Source organism: Diabrotica virgifera, chromosome 10 (assembly GCF_917563875.1).
Source record: "Diabrotica virgifera virgifera chromosome 10, PGI_DIABVI_V3a".
NCBI lineage: Eukaryota > Metazoa > Arthropoda > Insecta > Coleoptera > Chrysomelidae > Diabrotica > Diabrotica virgifera.
Window position 1 is genome coordinate 93,126,508 of NC_065452.1, and position 18,433 is coordinate 93,144,940.

The following is an 18,433-nucleotide window of genomic DNA, read 5'->3' on the forward strand; positions in this document are numbered from 1 at the left end:
GCTCTTTGCTCGTCCACTCCGAACGTACGCTTAGACAACAAAAGTGAAGAAGCTCAACAAATTAGAAGCGTTCAAGTTGTGGTGTTACCGTCGCATGCTCAGAATACCGTGAACAGCACACATATCCAACGAACGTGTGCTGGAGACCATGCACAAAGAGCGAGAATTGATCAACTCCATAAAAATGAGAAAGGCTTATTACTTCGGTCATATAATGAGAGGACCCGCTTACTTCGGTTTATCATTCAGAGCAAAATCGAAGGAAAACGCTGTTTCATATAGCTGCCGACCGAGAAATATTTCATCAGCTTGTTAATACGACGATAGCCAACGCTTGAAAACAAACACGGCACACTTTAAACCCTTCACGCACTGCTATCTATAATGATAGTTTTCACAAACTAAAACCTTATACATAATAATATATGACATAGAGTAGATAAAATTGTTTAAACAATTTCTGCCCAAAAATTCCGCCCGGTGTTCTTCAGATTTGTTTAAAGGGAAATTTTGTTGAATAGGAATTGACAAAGAAACCGAATCAAAATTTTTTTCAGACGGGAGCGGTCTCACCACATGGACCAAAGAGTGCGAGCAGAGAAATCAAACTTGTTTGGTTTCGCCGCTTTGCTCTTTGCTAGCACTCTGTGTACCTCCGTTTCCCAGTAGTAGTTTGATTTCTCCGCTTTGCTCTTTGCTCTTTGCTCTTTGCTCGTCCACTCTGAACGTACGCTTAGACAACAAAAGTGAAGAATCTCAACAAATTAGAAGCGTTCAAGTTGTGGTGTTACCGGCGCATGCTCAGAATACCGTGAACAGCACACATATCCAACGAACGTGTGCTGGAGACCATGCACAAAGAGCGAGAATTGATCAACTCCATAAAAATGAGAAAGGCTTATTACTTCGGTCATATAATGAGAGGACCCGCTTACTTCGGTTTATCATTCAGAGCAAAATCGAAGGAAAACGCTGTTTCATATAGCTGCCGACCGAGAAATATTTCATCAGCTTGTTAATACGACGATAGCCAACGCTTGAAAACAAACACGGCACACTTTAAACCCTTCACGCACTGCTATCTATAATGATAGTTTTCACAAACTAAAACCTTATACATAATAATATATGACATAGAGTAGATAAAATTGTTTAAACAATTTCTGCCCAAAAATTCCGCCCGGTGTTCTTCAGATTTGTTTAAAGGGAAATTTTGTTGAATAGGAATTGACAAAGAAACCGAATCAAAATTTTTTTCAGACGGGAGCGGTCTCACCACATGGACCAAAGAGTGCGAGCAGAGAAATCAAACTTGTTTGGTTTCGCCGCTTTGCTCTTTGCTAGCACTCTGTGTACCTCCGTTTCCCAGTAGTAGTTTGATTTCTCCGCTTTGCTCTTTGCTCTTTGCTCTTTGCTCGTCCACTCTGAACGTACGCTTAGACAACAAAAGTGAAGAATCTCAACAAATTAGAAGCGTTCAAGTTGTGGTGTTACCGGCGCATGCTCAGAATACCGTGAACAGCACACATATCCAACGAACGTGTGCTGGAGACCATGCACAAAGAGCGAGAATTGATCAACTCCATAAAAATGAGAAAGGCTTATTACTTCGGTCATATAATGAGAGGACCCGCTTACTTCGGTTTATCATTCAGAGCAAAATCGAAGGAAAACGCTGTTTCATATAGCTGCCGACCGAGAAATATTTCATCAGCTTGTTAATACGACGATAGCCAACGCTTGAAAACAAACACGGCACACAAAGAAGAAGATTAATAATGGTCCCTCTTGTTGTTATTACAGATTCTCTAACAGCTTTCTCTGGGACAATGTTGAATAGAAGGCATGACAGACTATCTCCCTGTCGAAGTCCTGTCCAGTCTAACCTTACACTCGACTGTTGAGAGGGTTGCTTCACCAACCTCACTAAGTGTATTGGGATATTAAATTCTACCATGGCTTTGTATAATACGTTTCTGTCTACACTGTCTTAGGCATATCTAAAATCCACAAACAAATGATGAGTATCAATTCCACCTTCATGTTTTTTCTAAAGCTAGTCTTAGAAGGAACATTTGATGCATAGTAGTCCAATAGTTTGTAGGTCAAATTTAGCAGGGTAATGACTCTATAGTTATCACAAACGGGTTACCAAAACATTACTGGGGGCAAAATAGCATTTAAAAGCTTGTAAACTAAAGAAACTGTATTGTAAACTAAAGAAATCCTTCTGTTCCATAGCTCTCTATTTGTTTCAATTCGCGCTAATTAATTCTTCGGATCGATCTTCTTAGTGTTATATATATTATTATATTGTTCTAGGTGAATACCGCATTGGCTTGAAGTTCAACGACGAGCATGTTCCAGACTCACCATTCAAAGTATACATTTCACCTGCTGTAGGAGACGCTCATTTACTCGAAGTGGCTCAATTCCCAGAAGGTTGTATCCAAGCAGACAAACCATCTCAATTTATTGTTAGAAGAAATGGAGCCAAGGGAGACTTGGACGCCAAAGTAAGAAATATTTTTTTCACTATCATTTTCATTTCAGTTCTTGTCATGTTTCATGTCTTTAATGATATTGTTACGTTTTTCTTTGGCTTCAGAGATTAAGTGGAGCAAACGTGTTATTCTACTCCAAAAAAATTCACTAAATTACAAATATCATAAATTCTATTTACATTAATATAATCACTTACAATCCACACGGATATCGCTTACAAAACAGTTTGCTAATAATGATAATCAAAGGTCGTCTCAGCGGTCAGCATAAGAACATAGTCTCTCCAGGTGGACGACCTTCGGCTTACTCCGTGGCGTCAGTTACACCGTATACAGGGTGTTTCATTAATAATTGGAAATATTTTAACTGTAGATTCTTGGGCTCAAAATATTAAGATTTAACCCAAATCACATAAAATGTGGCTCCTTACTTAGTTACAGGGTGTTTTATTTAAAAATTGAAAAACTATTTGTACCCAGTACTTTAAAATTGTTTCATAATATATCCTTGTCACACTTGGCAGCAAATGTAGGTACTGCACACCCTACTAAATTATGTTAAACAAATGTTTCTGGTTAATACCAGAGATGTACGACGGGGGAAAGTCATTGGTTGACCTTTCCCAAATTCTACGCCACTGGCGGAATTGCTAATTTAGTGCAATTTTTGGATTTTCCAATACCTTCTATGCAAATAATATACTCGTCATTCGTAATGATAAAATCATTAGTTTTAGATATATTTGAAGTTAAAAACGAAGGGACATAATACATTAATCAAAATAACTGTGCCGTTTCATTTTTAACTTCAAATATCTCGAATATTAATGACTTTATCGTTACGAATGAAGAGTATATTTTTTATATAGAAAGTATTGTTGAATCCAAAAATTGCACTAAAATAGCAATTCCGCCAGTGACGTATAATTTGGGAAGGGCCAACCATTTACTTTCCCCCATCGTATGCCTCTGGTAGTTGGCAGATGTTTGGTACTAAAATTAGAACTAAATTTTATGTTTGTTTAACATTTTTCAAATTTCAAGAGCGTTAAAGATGAAGTTAATCAATTGCTTAATATTCCCAATACTGACCTACGGATGTGAATCTTGGACCCTGAGAAATTCGGAAAGAAGAAAGATAGACGTCACTGAAATGTTCCATTGGAGACGAATGCTACGAATTCCTTGGACCGACCATAGAACAAATAATTCAATTTTAAGAGAGCTAAAAGGTAGCCAACGACTCTCCAGTAAAGTCCATCTCCAACAATTAAAATACTTTGGACATGTTATGAGAGCAAACACAGAAAACATGGAAAGACTCATTACACGAGGAAAGATGGAAGGCCGAAGATCACGAGGAAGATCCTCAACAAGATGGATCGATCAAATTACAGGAATATGCAAAAGACCTAAGCATGAGTTAAAAGAAATGACCAGAGACAGAGATCTTTGGAGACGGACAATACACGACATCACGTCGACCACTAAACTCCCTCCGGGGTGTCAGGATTGTCTCTCAAGAGAGAGAATATAATTTAGTACGGTGTACAGTAGCTAAACTTGCTGCCAAATATGACAATTTTCCCCCATTCTGCTTATGTGTCTGCTTTTTTTCTATTTAGTGTCCATTTGTTTATACACTGTACGTTACATTCTCTCCTAATGTCTTCATTCCTTTTTCGATCTTTCAGCGTATTTCCTGTAATTCCTATGAGTGCTCTCATATCTGCCGTTTCCAGTAGTCTTTGTGTTTTGGCTGTATCGGATCTGTTTTCTAATGCATATGTCGGTATTGTTCTTACACTGGCTTTGTAAATTCTTGACTTCATCTCAGTGTTAATATGTCGGTTTTGCTATATAGTGTTATTAGGGGTCTAGGACGTTTCATCGCCGCCAGTTCATCGCCGGCCGATTCATCGCCAGTCAGTTAATCGCTAACTGATATATTTCCGAATTTTCGACCAATTTACTTATTTTTAGTATTAATTAGGAATTCTAGGAAATGCGAAATACGACCATTCCCGTTGCCATACTTAATCTTTTAATAGACTTCTCTATCACCAACTCTTCGTTGGTACTACTACTTACTTATGGAACACCTTGTATATTGAAAAAAAATTATGTACAACGCATATTTAAAAAAGTGCAAATTATTTAAATAAAAATTATGAAGTAGATACACCACTGGTGTATTGAACACTACATAAATTTGAACATAATATAATATATATTTCTACAAAGGTCATTTAACACTACAAATTTAGGGAGCATCCATAAACTACGTCGTAAAAAATTTGAACTTTTTAATACCCTCCCCCGCCTCCGTCGTAATTCGTCGTTTAGAGACGAACCCCCCCTGTCGACGTCGTCGCTGCAACTCGAGACCCCCCTTTCATTGATTTAAAAAAATCAATATTATTTCTGTTTTTTTTTAATCAAATATGAGGGGTAGGCGTAAAATCTTGCTCCAATGCTATTTAAATGCATCAATTTTTTTCGAATTCTGAGAAAACTAATAAATATATTTGAAAAATTTAAACGCAGAATAAAAGATTACATTATTACCGAGGGTTGAAAGTCACTTAGAATAAACAAAAGGTCTCTTTTGAATGAAATATTTGAAATGAAAAATCAGACAAAATTTTCTCTTTTTTTTCACCCCTGTAACTTATTAAAATAAACATTATAGATGTTTTCAGGAACTTTTGCCCCTGGGCAATAATGCAGTCTTTCAATCTGCGTTTAAATTTTTCAAAAATCTTTATTAGTTTTCTTAGTATTCGAAAAAAAAATGAATGCATTCAAATAGCATTGGACCAAGATTTTGCGGGGTATGCTTTCTTAACTGCATCATATAAATCTTTATATTTATTTTGTTTTGATTTCGATGCCATTTCTTCTAAAGTATAAATACGACTTACTAACTAAATAGAAAACAATATTTTATTTCTATTCGTTCTTTCAGAACTGCTGTTTCACACACAGTATGCAGCACATAAATGAACTAATAATTTAATATTTTTTTGCTTCCAGACGTTGTTCTGTATATAGAAGCGATTGTTTAAATCCAAAGAAGAATGTCTTATTGTTTGTTGTCATGTACAAAAGTGCTACCTAATATTATTTTAACGCCGTGACTGATAAAAACGAAATGAAAAGTATGCGATAAAAGTATCTATAATAGAATTATTCTTTTTAATTTTAACAAAGGTATATTTATTCGTAAACGTTTTATTTTATTTTCAATTTCATATCAAAAACTATACGTTTTTATATGAATATCTGATACTTTAATGCTGGTAGAAGCTAGTAAAAAATTATTTTTATAGACACAATAGCGACAAATTTAAATATACCAATATATTAAACGACGTCGAATGGGCACTCGTACCCCCCTCCCCCCTGTCGTACTCCGTCGTAATAAGCAAGCCCCCCTCCCTCCCTCTTCTCAACGACGTAGTTTATGGATGACCCCTTTAGTACTATCTAGTATAAAATTTAGGGGAAGTAGGACAGTAAATATAATAATATTTTTTATCTTTTTAATTGTCATAAGTTTTGAACTTAATTTAACGGCGTGTCGTGTCATCTCCCATAATACAAAATAAACTGACTAACTGGCGATGAAACGGCCGGCTATGAAACGGACGGCGATGAAATGGACTGGCGATGAACCGGCGGCATCGAAACGGCGGCGATGAACCGGCGCACAGTGTTCAAAATTGAAGGAAACGTGATCGAAAGTCAAAAAAAAACATCTGAGAATGCCGAAATTAAGGGGTTTGTTTGTACTACTCATGATGCAACTTTTCAGCAAAAATTGATTTTTTAAGTTTTTTGGGGCCAGATGTATATTAATGATCAAAAGTACAAAATTCAATATAATTTTATACATCAAATTTAAATCCTCAGAATATGCCTTTTACTTTGATTATTACTTCATTTATGTGGATAGCTAATGTAAAAGTAATTATTGGAGATAAAAATACATACTTTAAAGATTAAAATGATATAGTTAGCTTCACGGAAAGGTGATTATAATTTTGATATAATCGGCTGTCTAAAAACCTATACAATTTTTGATAAAATTAATGTTTGACAGCGTATTACGTTTATTGTGCCATCTTGTGACACGTTAAATCCTTCACTAGATGAAAGATTACAATGTAAGGAATAAAAAAATATATAACACAAACTGCGGAAAACTGCGCAACTGAGAAAATGTCGCATCGCATCGAGCGCTTCGCGCGTTTAGTCTGAATTAATTGCATTCGTACGTATTGTTTACATGTATGTATGTCAAACACATGATATTTGTTGGGGTTGCGAAAAGAGATTTTAGTTTTGATGAAGTAGTGTTTTTGCTTAATAGAGAATATATTGTACATTAGTTTTATAAATAGCTATATTAACAATTTATTGAAGTTATATTTCTTTAGGCGCGATTGGGAAAAATGTTGGGATTTGGAGTAAATGTAAATGTGCGCGAATTCATCAAAAATTGTTAGCTCTACGCGCAGATACGTTATAGGGTTTTTCAACGCTTCTCATTTGTTTCGAGCTTCCGTCATAATCTGTCGCATAATCCGTGTATAGTGTATATTAATACACTAAGCAGCAAAATTAACGCACCACCTGTAAAATAGGACATTTCTGATGTCTCGAATTTCCTAAACCTCTTGTCCGATTTAAGTTATTTAATATGTTATAGCCTTATTCTTTAACAATATCTCCGTAATAATATTGTTGCTAGACGGGTAAGATGTCATTGTATACCGGGTGTACCAATAATACTCTGTTTTTTTTTTCTAAAAGTATTGAGTATTTCTTACCACTCATAACACTGTTAAAAATATATATACAGGGTGTTTCATTAAGAATGTCCAATGTCTGAGTTGTAGATTCTAGACCTCGAAATATTAAGATTTAACCAAAATCACTTAAATAAAATATGGCTCCTTACAGAATGTGTTATTTAAAAATTTAAAAACTTTGCTCAGTATTTTAAAACTATTCTACGTATCCTTCTCATACTTAACAGACAGTGTAGGTACTATACACCCTATGAAATTATGTTAAATATCCGTTTATAGTTGGTCCCAGAGGCGTACGAGATAGGGGACAGTGAGGGGTTGACCATTTCCAATTCCTACTCCAATTTTCATTTTAGCGCAATTTTTCGATTCTCCAATACTCGCCATGTAAATAACATACTCCTCACACCTAACGATAAAATTATTCGTTTTCGAAATATTTGAACTTTTTTGAACAAGTAACGGCACAGATATTTTGAATAATGTATTGTGTCGCTTAATTTTAAAATATCTCGAGAAAACTTATCATTAATAATGAATAATATACTCTTCAGTCTTAACGATAAAATCATTGGTAATAGAGATACTTGAAGTTTAAAATTAAGCGGTACAATATATTAATTAAATATCTGTGCCGTTACATGTTTAACTTCAAATATCTCGAAAACTAATGACTTTATCGTTGCGAATGAAGTGTATGTTATTTACATAAATAGTATTGTAGAATCGAAAAATTGTGCTAAAATGGCATTTCCGCCAGTAGCGTAGAATTTGGGAAGGCTCAACCATTCACTGTCCCCTGTCGTACGCCTCTGGTAATAGGCAGAAACGATTGTTTAACATAATTTTATAGGGTGTACAGTACCCACACTTTTGCTAAGTATGAAAAGGATACGTCAAATAGTTTTAAACCAATTAGCAAAAATATTCTTTAAATTTTTAAATAAAACACCCTGTAACTCTGTAACGAGCCACATTTTATTTAAGTGATTTGGGTTAAATCCTAATATTTTGAGGTCTAGAATCTACAAATCAAATTGGACATTCTTAATGAAACACCCTGTATAACGATATTTTTTAAGTAATTCACCCCCTAATGAAGGGATGAAAACTAAAAAAAACGACCCCTGTTATAATATACTCGTTATACGGTATAATACCTCAAATATTCCAAGTTTTCAGCCGGATCACTTTTACAGTTTAAACAAATTTAGTTTCGATCACGTTTTGACCAATTTTGAACACTGTGCGGCGGCGATGAAACGTCCCATTCCATGTTATTAGGGCATCCTGTCAGTCTATTTGCTTCTTTTTATACTTGATTTCTCACTTCTTTATCTAGGTCTCTGTAGCTGGACAATGTAATTCCAAGATATTTTATTTCCAATATTGATGTCATCAATTTCTATTTTACATCTGATTGGTTCTTTACTGATTACTACTGTTTTAGTTTTCTGGCAGTCTACAGCCAGGTTAGTACCCTGGATACTGATACATTTAAAAACCAAACAGCTCATAGAAACAGGATTATTTCCTGATATTGTTACTAGAAATTGTCCCAGAATGTGGACAGCAATGTAGTCTCGGTGATGTATTGTTTAAGTTTTTCCCTATGTCTCGTTTTGGGTCCCTTCTTGGATACACACAGGTTACCTCGTTTGCACAATTCTTCCACATCTTGCTGACAATTAACCCAGTAATACCTCCTGGCCAGAGTCCTATTGATCCTAAAATGCCATTCAGAGAGGCTATCGTGAAGTTTTGCCAGCACATCCTTTACACATGTCCTTGAGAGAACAACTTTGGCACAACTTCATGAAACTAAAAATATATTATTTAGATCATATTATCAAAAACCTAATCGAGTTTACAAGTCAATAACCCTATGTCAAACGTTTACATATACTCTCTCATTTTCATTTTATATTCATTTACTCCTATCTGGGTAAAGGTACCAAGAATTCGTTGGAATTTTACCTTGATAAATATACAGGTAATGAAGTGCAAATTTTAGATTTCCCGGGTCTTCTTTCATTTATCGTTTATTTGGTTTGAAAGTATTAGAAACCACGAATACAGGAGTAACCAGAATCTAGTTCCAATAGAAGTCTTTATTTCTCCGGAAATAAAACTTTCGAATTTATTTTAGTAGATGTCGCTCTAGCGTCCATATCGCATTATTCAGGGCCCCCGTAAGGGCTACTGGCGCCTGTGTCCAAAAAAGGACTTTGGCGCCCCTTAAGGCATTTTGGTTCATGTTTATTTATTTATTTTTTTGAAGGAAGGTAGGTATTTTAGGTAGGTCCTTGAAATAAGGCAAAAAACTGAATTTTAGGAGTTATAATAAGTTTTAATGAGTTTCCCCAAAAGTGCTTCATTTTTTGGTTATTTAAGGTTGAAATATTCGATTTGGAATTTGACGAATAAGAACGTGTTTTTCATGAGCTTCAATTTTGATTTTACTAGGTCTATAGACTTCATGAGTAAACCATTTTTTTTTTCGTTTTCTTATAAGCTACATTTTTGATAACAATATTTTTTCGACAAAATACCTACTTTTTGAGTTATTTGGGAGAAACCGCCTAAAACTAGTTTTATGTGGAAAAGTAAACATTTTCACTCGTGAAGAAATCGAAAAGTATTGATTTAGTTACCAAACTCTATAGAACAAAAGTTGTTTAGTTATTTTAAACCTATATTTTTTCACCCCCGGGATGGGGTAACTTTCACCCCCCAAGCAAAAGCAACCAACGGCACAAGTTCAACTTTGAAGTGAAGGGAAGTAGAACCATAATCCAAATTTTCATAAAATTCGGTGGTGACCCTGAAAATTACACGGTATCACCGTATTTCACGTTCATTTACTGGGCTATGTAGGTATATGTACAATAGAAAAATAAAAATTAGCTATTGTAATAGCGATATTTTCCGAGTCTTTGCTGTTGCAAATCCATTAATTACATGGCCAAAATTTATACCTTATTATATTATATTGAAACAAAAATTTATTGTTCAATTGCTAATATTGCTAGCCCAGGCAATCTTTCTTGAAGCATTGTCCTTAAATGTTTTTTAATGATTTTTAACTTTGAAAAAGATCGCTCGCCAAAAGCTACAGATACAGGCAATGTCAAAAGAATTCTTAGTGAAATGCTTACGTTTGGAAGGGTGCAGGTTAAATTGTTTTCAAATAATACATATTGTAAAATACTTCGGGGTTTGAGACGGGGGTCAAATTGAGACGGGGTCAGTATCAACAAGTAATGAAAATAACTTTAACGCTTTCATTTCATTAAACAAATGATTGGGGTCTATATCCTTATTATGCTGATCTGTCAGTCGTTCTTCAAGAACAAAACAACGTTTTAAAAGATCGCTATCACTTAATTTAAATACAGTCGGAAAAATGAAAGAATACCCATGAACAAACATATAAAACACGCTGTATTTTCCTGTCACCGTGTCACAAAGAAAATTGCCCAGCGAAAGTACATGTAATAATAATTATTACATGTACTTGCGCTGGCCAATTTTTTGTATGACACGGTGACAGGAAAATACAGCGTGTTTTATATGTTCGTTCATGGGTATTCTTTAATTTTTCCTACTGTACGTATATGTGTATCTATTTATTCCTAATCCTATTTAATTTCTCAACTTTTGTTTTAAAATTAATTTTTTTTGTATTTTTTTTTAATTGTTGACCCTGGATTTTGGTGCCCCTAAAGGATGGCGCCCGTGTGCATTGCACACTTTGCACATATGGTAGCGGGGGCCCTGGCATTATTTGTTGTAATTGGGACACGGACTATTTTTCTTTTCATTCAGAGGTAACCATCTATATCCCTCCGATAATCCCTAATAAGAGTGAAACGGTTTATGGTCCTCTCTGACCGAATTGAAATATAATATATGTCTCTCGTTATTGAACATTTATTATTGTGACTGTATACATCCTCAATTTACCAAATGTATTTGCAGATTATCGGCCCCTCAGGACATGAAGACGATTGCTTTGTTCAAATCATTGATATGGAAGAATACTCCATCCGATTCATGCCAAGAGAAAACGGTATTCACAAAATTCACGCGAAGTTTAATGGAGTACATATACCTGGATCTCCATTCAGTGTTAAAGTTGGTAAGGACACTGCTGACCCAGCTGCTGTCCACGCGAGCGGAAATGGACTAAAGGAAGTTAAAACTGGTAAGAAAATTTGTTTATTTTATTCAAAAGATTTCGGAAAGGTATTTAACCAATCTAAGTTCCTTTTATTCATAGCTGAATCTTCGTCATATACCATGTCCTTTCAGAACGTTGGTTTCCATCATAGCTATCTTAATTTTATTCACTGTCACTCTTCCACCTATTCTCCCTTCATAATTTTTTTTAGCAACCTATATTTGGGACCTTTCATTACAGGACATTCTAGTATTCTGGAGTTTTGAACCTTCTTCACCCAAGAAACTTTTAAAATTCTTCTATAGCACCACATTCCGAAAGCTTCAAAGCGATTTAGATCAATTTTATTCACAGTCCAAGACTCGACACCATAACGTTAGGCCGAGAACACCTAGCAGCGAAGTAAGCGGATCTTCAATGTCAATTTTAGGTGTCTGTGTCATAATACTTCTATATACCTTCTAAAAGTTTTTCTACCTTTTTGGTATATTCAGTCTTGTTATCGCTTATTTTCTCATTTTTTTCTTTTTTTTTTCTTCTCTTTTGTTCATACATAATATATCATTTTCTGTATTTATGTTCTAACTTCAATGAATATTTTTACTTTTAGTTTGTAGTTATATATCAGTTTGTAAAATTGTAAATGTATTTGAAATTCTGTAGTGGATACTTTTATGGGTTTGTCCTGTCTGTATCCCAAATAAAATAAAAAAAAAGCAGCTCTGGCCTGCTCTATTCTGGATTTAATTTGCTCAAGTTTGGTACTATTTACATAATTATGGAGACCCTTTTTATTCTGTCATTTACTTATTACGAGTATTTTGGTTTTCCGTATATTCAGAAAGGGTATTTCAGGGACCTTCTAAACATCATACAGGAAGAACAGCACAAAGAAGAGATCTATATAACAGCAGACATGCCCGTCGAAAATCCCTCTTTTGAAGAAACCCAGAAGGCCTTAAATAAGCTGAAAAATCACAAAGCGCCGGGTACGGACGAGATACCAGCAGAATTTCTGAAATATGGTAGAGAAACACTACATCGCCAAGTCCACCAATTAATAACACAGATATGGTTAGAAGAAAGGATACCAGCAAGATGGAAGGAAAACATCATAGTGCCCATCCACAAAAAAGGGGACAAAACAAAATGCGCGAATTACAGAGGAATTTCACTTTAAACACGGCATATAAAATCCTCTCAAACATCATTCTTAGTTAGGGTTACCATACGTCCGGATTTCGTCCGGACAGTCCGGATTTGAAAGACATGTCCAGATTGGGGTCCGTATATGAGAAATGGCCGGATTTTTTTCTTTACTAAAAAAAATGGAAAATACTAGGCCCAACGCAACGGTGGGAAATTTCATTCTGCGCAGCACCTTAGGTCTAAAGTATGTTAAAACATAGGTGTATATGTATTTTAAACTGGCAGAGATTTTCGATGTTAGTTGCATATTGTAGCGAAATAGCTGTACTTTTAATTGTGCCATATGCATTTCGCATATATGTACAATGTAGAGGTAGCAACACAGTCAAATTCACATTTTACATTTTCTACAACCCCTTGGACTATCCCTGTCCGGATTTGGCCTTAATAAATTATGGTAACCCTATTCTTAGTAGACTAACCCCTTATGCTGAAAATGTCCTAGGAGAATATCAAGTCGGTTTTAGGGCAAACAGATCCACAATAGATCAACTATTCACGCTGAGACAGCTTCTAGAAAAGGGATGGGAGTACAACAGACCCATACACAATCTCTTCATAGCCTTTCGACAGGCATATGACAGCGTAGAAAGAAGCGAAGTATGGAATGCCATGGCGGAGTTCTCAATACCAAAGAAACTCATTCGGATGACTAAAGTCTGTATGGAGGGTGGAATATCAAAAGTACGTGTAAATAATAAACTGTCTGGCAGCTTCGAAATCAACAGTGGACTCAAACAGGGTGATGCGTTATCTCCACTACTTTTTAACCTTGTATTAGAGAAAGCCATGAGGTCGGCCGAAATAAAAACAGAACTGCTATCGGTTCAAGGGCCCAAGTTATTACTAGCATACGTAGATGACATTGATCTCGTTGAAGACTCCATCCTATCCACAAAAACCATTTTCAACAAGGTGGAAGGAGCAACAAGCGAAGTAGGGCTGAGGATTAATGAAGAGAAGACGAAATATATGTGTATAAATAGAACGACACGAAGAGACAGGATAGGACAAAATGTAACGGTCAACACCTTCAATTTGGAAAGAGTACAACGATGTTACTGAAGAAATAAAAGACAGAATCCAATCAGCAAATCGCTGTCTATTCGCACTGGATAAGCTTATAAAATCAAAAAATCTTACAAGAAGTTCCAAGATCAAAATCTATAAATCCATCGTCAGACCTGTACTAACATATGGTTGCGAAACGTGGACCATGACCAAATCAAACGAAGGAAAGCTCGGACGTTTTAAACGAAAAATACTTAGAAAAATTTTCGGACCTCACCACGACATTAACACAAACCAGTATAGGATCAGAACCAACTTCGAATTAAAAGAACTCTACAATGACACCGATATTGTCCAATAAATTAAATCACAGCGACTAAGATGGGCAGGTCACGTGCACAGACTTCATAACGAGAGACTTGTAAGACTGGTATGGGAGGAGATTCCTACAGGCAAAAGACCACTCGGGCGTCCCAGAATGCGATGGAGAGCTAACATGCAAGCAGATCTCCGAAAAATGAACATCCCATTTGACCCTAGGTTGATGGAAGACCGAAAATTGGAAGAAAGTTGTACAGTCAGCCAGGACCCACCCAGGGTTGTAGCGCTACGTGATGATGATGATGATGTATATTCAGAGCCAGACCTGCTTCCTTACAGCTCTCAACGACACTATAAAGTAATGTTTGCAGATCTTCTTGAGTAGAAGCTAGAAGTACTAGCTACTAGGAGAAAGTGTCGTCCGCATATTCCAAATTATTGATAACTTCATCGTTCAGAAAGTACATTTCTGCAAATTCTTTCGGAGTAGACGTTGAAAACAGGGGCGATAAAAGGTTTCCTTGCCGTACTTCTATTTTAATATTAGAAGCTTGTGATTGCAAACCGTCTACTAAAACTGATGTTGTTTGATTCCAATACAAATTTGCAAGTATGGGAACGATTCTACCATCCAAGCCAATGTCTCTTCGTACAATATAGAGTGCTTAACACGATCAAATGCCTTTTGCAAGTCAATAAAACAAAAGTATTTGCTGCATAGTTCGTAATATTTAAGCAAATATTTAGTGTTTTTTAATCTATCTGTTTGTCTTTAAGAATATTTTAGTTTTAGAAATGATTATTATTTTTTTATAGGTGTAAAGACCGATTTTATTGTTGATACCGTGAATGCTGGTAGTGGTACCTTAGCGGTAAACATTGACGGTCCAAGTAAAGTATCGATGGATTGCACAGAAGTAGAGGAAGGATACAAAGTCAGATACACTCCACTAGCCCCAGGAGACTACTACATTAGTATTAAATATAACAATCACCATATTGTTGGTTCACCTTTCAAAGTAACAAGTAAAGGTAAGCTTAATAGATATAAATCTTAACAATACATGATAAATTTAAATCGACTCTAATTTACTCCCTTTTAACGTGGATAAGACAGTATTATTATTAGTCCAAGTAATAAGGATTTTCTCGGGACACTCAAAGATACAGGTAGCTGACTACTTTTTTAGTTATTGGAGACCTATAGGAAAAAACTTACCTTTTAATTATTAACAATTTAGTTCAAAAATCGCTTCTTTGCACTGCATTCAACAAAAGCTAAATAGTTGGCATAAAATTACAAAATTCAGTTTTTTAAAACATTGAAAAACCTTCAAAATTTCGGTTGCTACGCAAACTGCAAAATAAGTGAAAATCGTTATTTGTTAATAATTGGGTCTATTTATACCGTATTACCCTGGAGTATATCCTATAAAGGAAATCTTCAGCCCTTGCTTTTTAATAACAGCCAGATCAGTACCATTGATTCTGTAAAATTTCTTGGTATTGTTATAGACAGCAGCCTTAAATGGACCCTTCATATCGATTTGTTAAGTAAGAAACTAGCATCATCTTGGTATGCAATAAGATCTGTTTCGAAGGAAATCAATTTAGCATCTTTGAAAATAGCATATTTTTCTGTTCTATTATTTTCTTTTGTTATTTCTAGTATCTATTTGACCAGAACAACGCATTGTAGAAGCTACTTCAAAAATCAGGGAATTATAGTTAGAAATCCCCCTTTATTTATTTTAAAAACTCTTTGTTCAATTCATAAACAGCGACATGTTTTTCTAGAAATACCTAATCATGACTACTTCACCATAAGTCCAATCTTTGATTTTTTACTTACCGATCCCTATATTATATTATATTCTGCACAAAACTATACAGTCATCTCCGTTTACAACTTAAATCATCTTTCCCTAAGTTACATAAAATGACAAAAGCCTATCTATCTGAAAGACCATGCATTATTATTATTCAGAGTTTTTTTTATTGAGAAATTCGCATCAACCCGAAGGTTATTAGCGAGGAGCAGATTTACAATATTAAATATTATATACATATTTACAAAATTAATAGCTTTTAAATAGTTTAACATATTTGTGAACGAACAATTTGCACCAAGTGCTTTCTCTAAGTTTGTTGGAATACCGTAAATTCTTCTTGCTGTGGAGAAAACTGGACAGTCTACAATTATATGTTTTACCGAGAGTTTAACGTTACACTGATCACATTTCGGTTCAGGTTCTTTTGTTATTAAGAACTTGTGTGTGGCACTGGTATGACCTAACCTAAGGCGGGTTATTGTCACTTGATCCCTTCTTTCCGTGGGGAAACACGTCCATGGTTTAATGCTCGGTTTAATATTCCAAAGATTGGACACTGAAAATTGCCACCGGTTTTGCCACTCACTTAGGATATGCGATTTGATAACACTTGAAACATCACTAGTTGTCACATATTGCACGATAGTAGAGTCAGCTGAGTTGACGGCTTCACGCGCACACTTATCTGCTTCTTCATTGCCTCTAATACCAATATGTGACGGGATCCAGATGAAGATTACCTCCTTATTACGATTTTCTATCTCGATCAGATTTTGTTTTATTTTTCCCAGAATGTAATTCTCTGGGTATATTTTTCCTATGGATTGTAGTGAGCTTAGTGAATCAGTCAAAATGATGTATTTCTGATTTGGTGAGGATATAATATATGTCAGTGTCCCGTATATGGCATATAATTCTGCATTAAAAGTACTGTAGTGTATTGGCAACTTATATTTTTGGCACATATTCGAGGATATAACTGCTGTTCCCACGCCATCTGTTGATTTTGAAGCATCTGTATATATTTGAGAGAAGTTTGTATACTTCGATAATAAGTTTTGCAGATTTTGATGTATTATACTATGGTTAGTAGTATGTTTGTCCAATGAAGTTAAGTTGGTAATTATTTTTGGTACTCCCAAAGTCCATGGCGTAGCAGGTTCAAAACTAACGGGATAGCAAGGAGGTAAGGTGGTGTTAAGAGATGAGAGATCCATTTTGATTCGGTGGTAGAAAGGTTTGTGTAGACACGGTTTATTGGAGAAAAATGTTGATAATCGGTTAAGGTGATCATATTTGAAGGTGTGGTTATTAGGATTTGCATTTGATTCAATTGCATAGGTTAACTTTAAGTACATTATTCTGTAATACAGTGATGATTCAGCTGCTTCACAATACAGGCTTTCTATTGGTGTGGTTCTGAAAGCTCCCAAGACAATGCGGAGTGCAGTATTGTGGATTGAATCTAAAATTTTAAGGGAAGACTCAGTAGCCGATGAATATGCTATCGCGCCATATTCTAATTTAGATCTGATTAGAGTTCTGTAGAGAGAGAGCATAGTTTGTCTATCTGCTCCCCAGTCTTTTTTTGGCAATGATTTAATGATATTAAGTCTTCCTTGGCATTCGATTGCCAGTTTCTTAATATGTTCTTTCCAATTTAGATGTTGGTCGAATGTCATTCCTAAAAATTTTACAGTATTTTTCCGAACTAAAGGATTGTTATATAGTGAGAGTGAAGGGTGATTAGGGCAGTTTTTCTCTGAGAATAATATAAATTGTGTTTTTCTGTAGAAAATTGAAACACACAACCTTGCGACCATTTCTCTAGTTGATGTAAAAACGTTTGTAGCATATTCGTGATGTTTTCCATATTTTGACTTCTCGCATAGATAACAAGGTCATCTGCGTATAAGAGACCACTTAGTGGTGAGTTCATATTGGTTAGGACATCATTTATTGGTACTAAAAAAAGTGTAGGGCTTAACACTGATCCTTGTGGAATACCATTCTCTAGTTTTGTTTTATTAGTTTTAAGTTGGAATGATCGATTGGTTAGGAAATTGTTAATGAACGCTAGGCTTTGTCCCCTGATATTTAAATTACGTAGTTTCTTGACTATTAGGTGTTTCCAAAGTGACATCATAGGCTCCCTTGATGTCAAAAAATATAGCGACGCATTTTTGATTGCCAGCAAAAGCTTCAAGTACGGAGTGCTTTTCTAATGCTAAAATATTGTCTATTAATATTGATCTATATGAATTTGGATTACTTTTTGGATTGTTTGGTTTTAAAATTGGTATAATAATAGATTCTGACCATTTTGGTGGAAATTTATGTTGAGTCCAGATTAAATTAAATAACCTTAGTAAGTGCTGGTGAGCGTTTGAAGGTAAATTTTTTATAAATTTTACCGGAATATCATCAGGTCCCGCTGCCGAATCTTTAAATGAGTTAAGGGCATCGTTGTATTCTTCCATTAAAAAAGGAGAGTTTATAGGACTTTTATCTATCTCATCGAAGTTAATTAGATTACGTTCTTCATGTTGCTTAAGT

General features: G+C 35.2%; 1 protein-coding gene across 7 annotated transcripts in view; it reads left to right on the top strand.

The window, feature by feature from the left end:
• LOC126893461 (filamin-A) overlaps window positions 1-18,433 on the top strand; it is a 510,728-nt gene that overhangs the window by 480,427 nt on the left and 11,868 nt on the right. For all 7 annotated transcript variants that reach the window (XM_050663672.1, XM_050663673.1, XM_050663674.1 and 4 more), the window contains 3 exons: window positions 2,323-2,516; window positions 11,303-11,528; window positions 14,862-15,077. In XM_050663672.1, coding sequence (XP_050519629.1) covers window positions 2,323-2,516; window positions 11,303-11,528; window positions 14,862-15,077 — 636 coding nt within the window. The remainder of the gene's footprint in view (window positions 1-2,322; window positions 2,517-11,302; window positions 11,529-14,861; window positions 15,078-18,433) is intronic.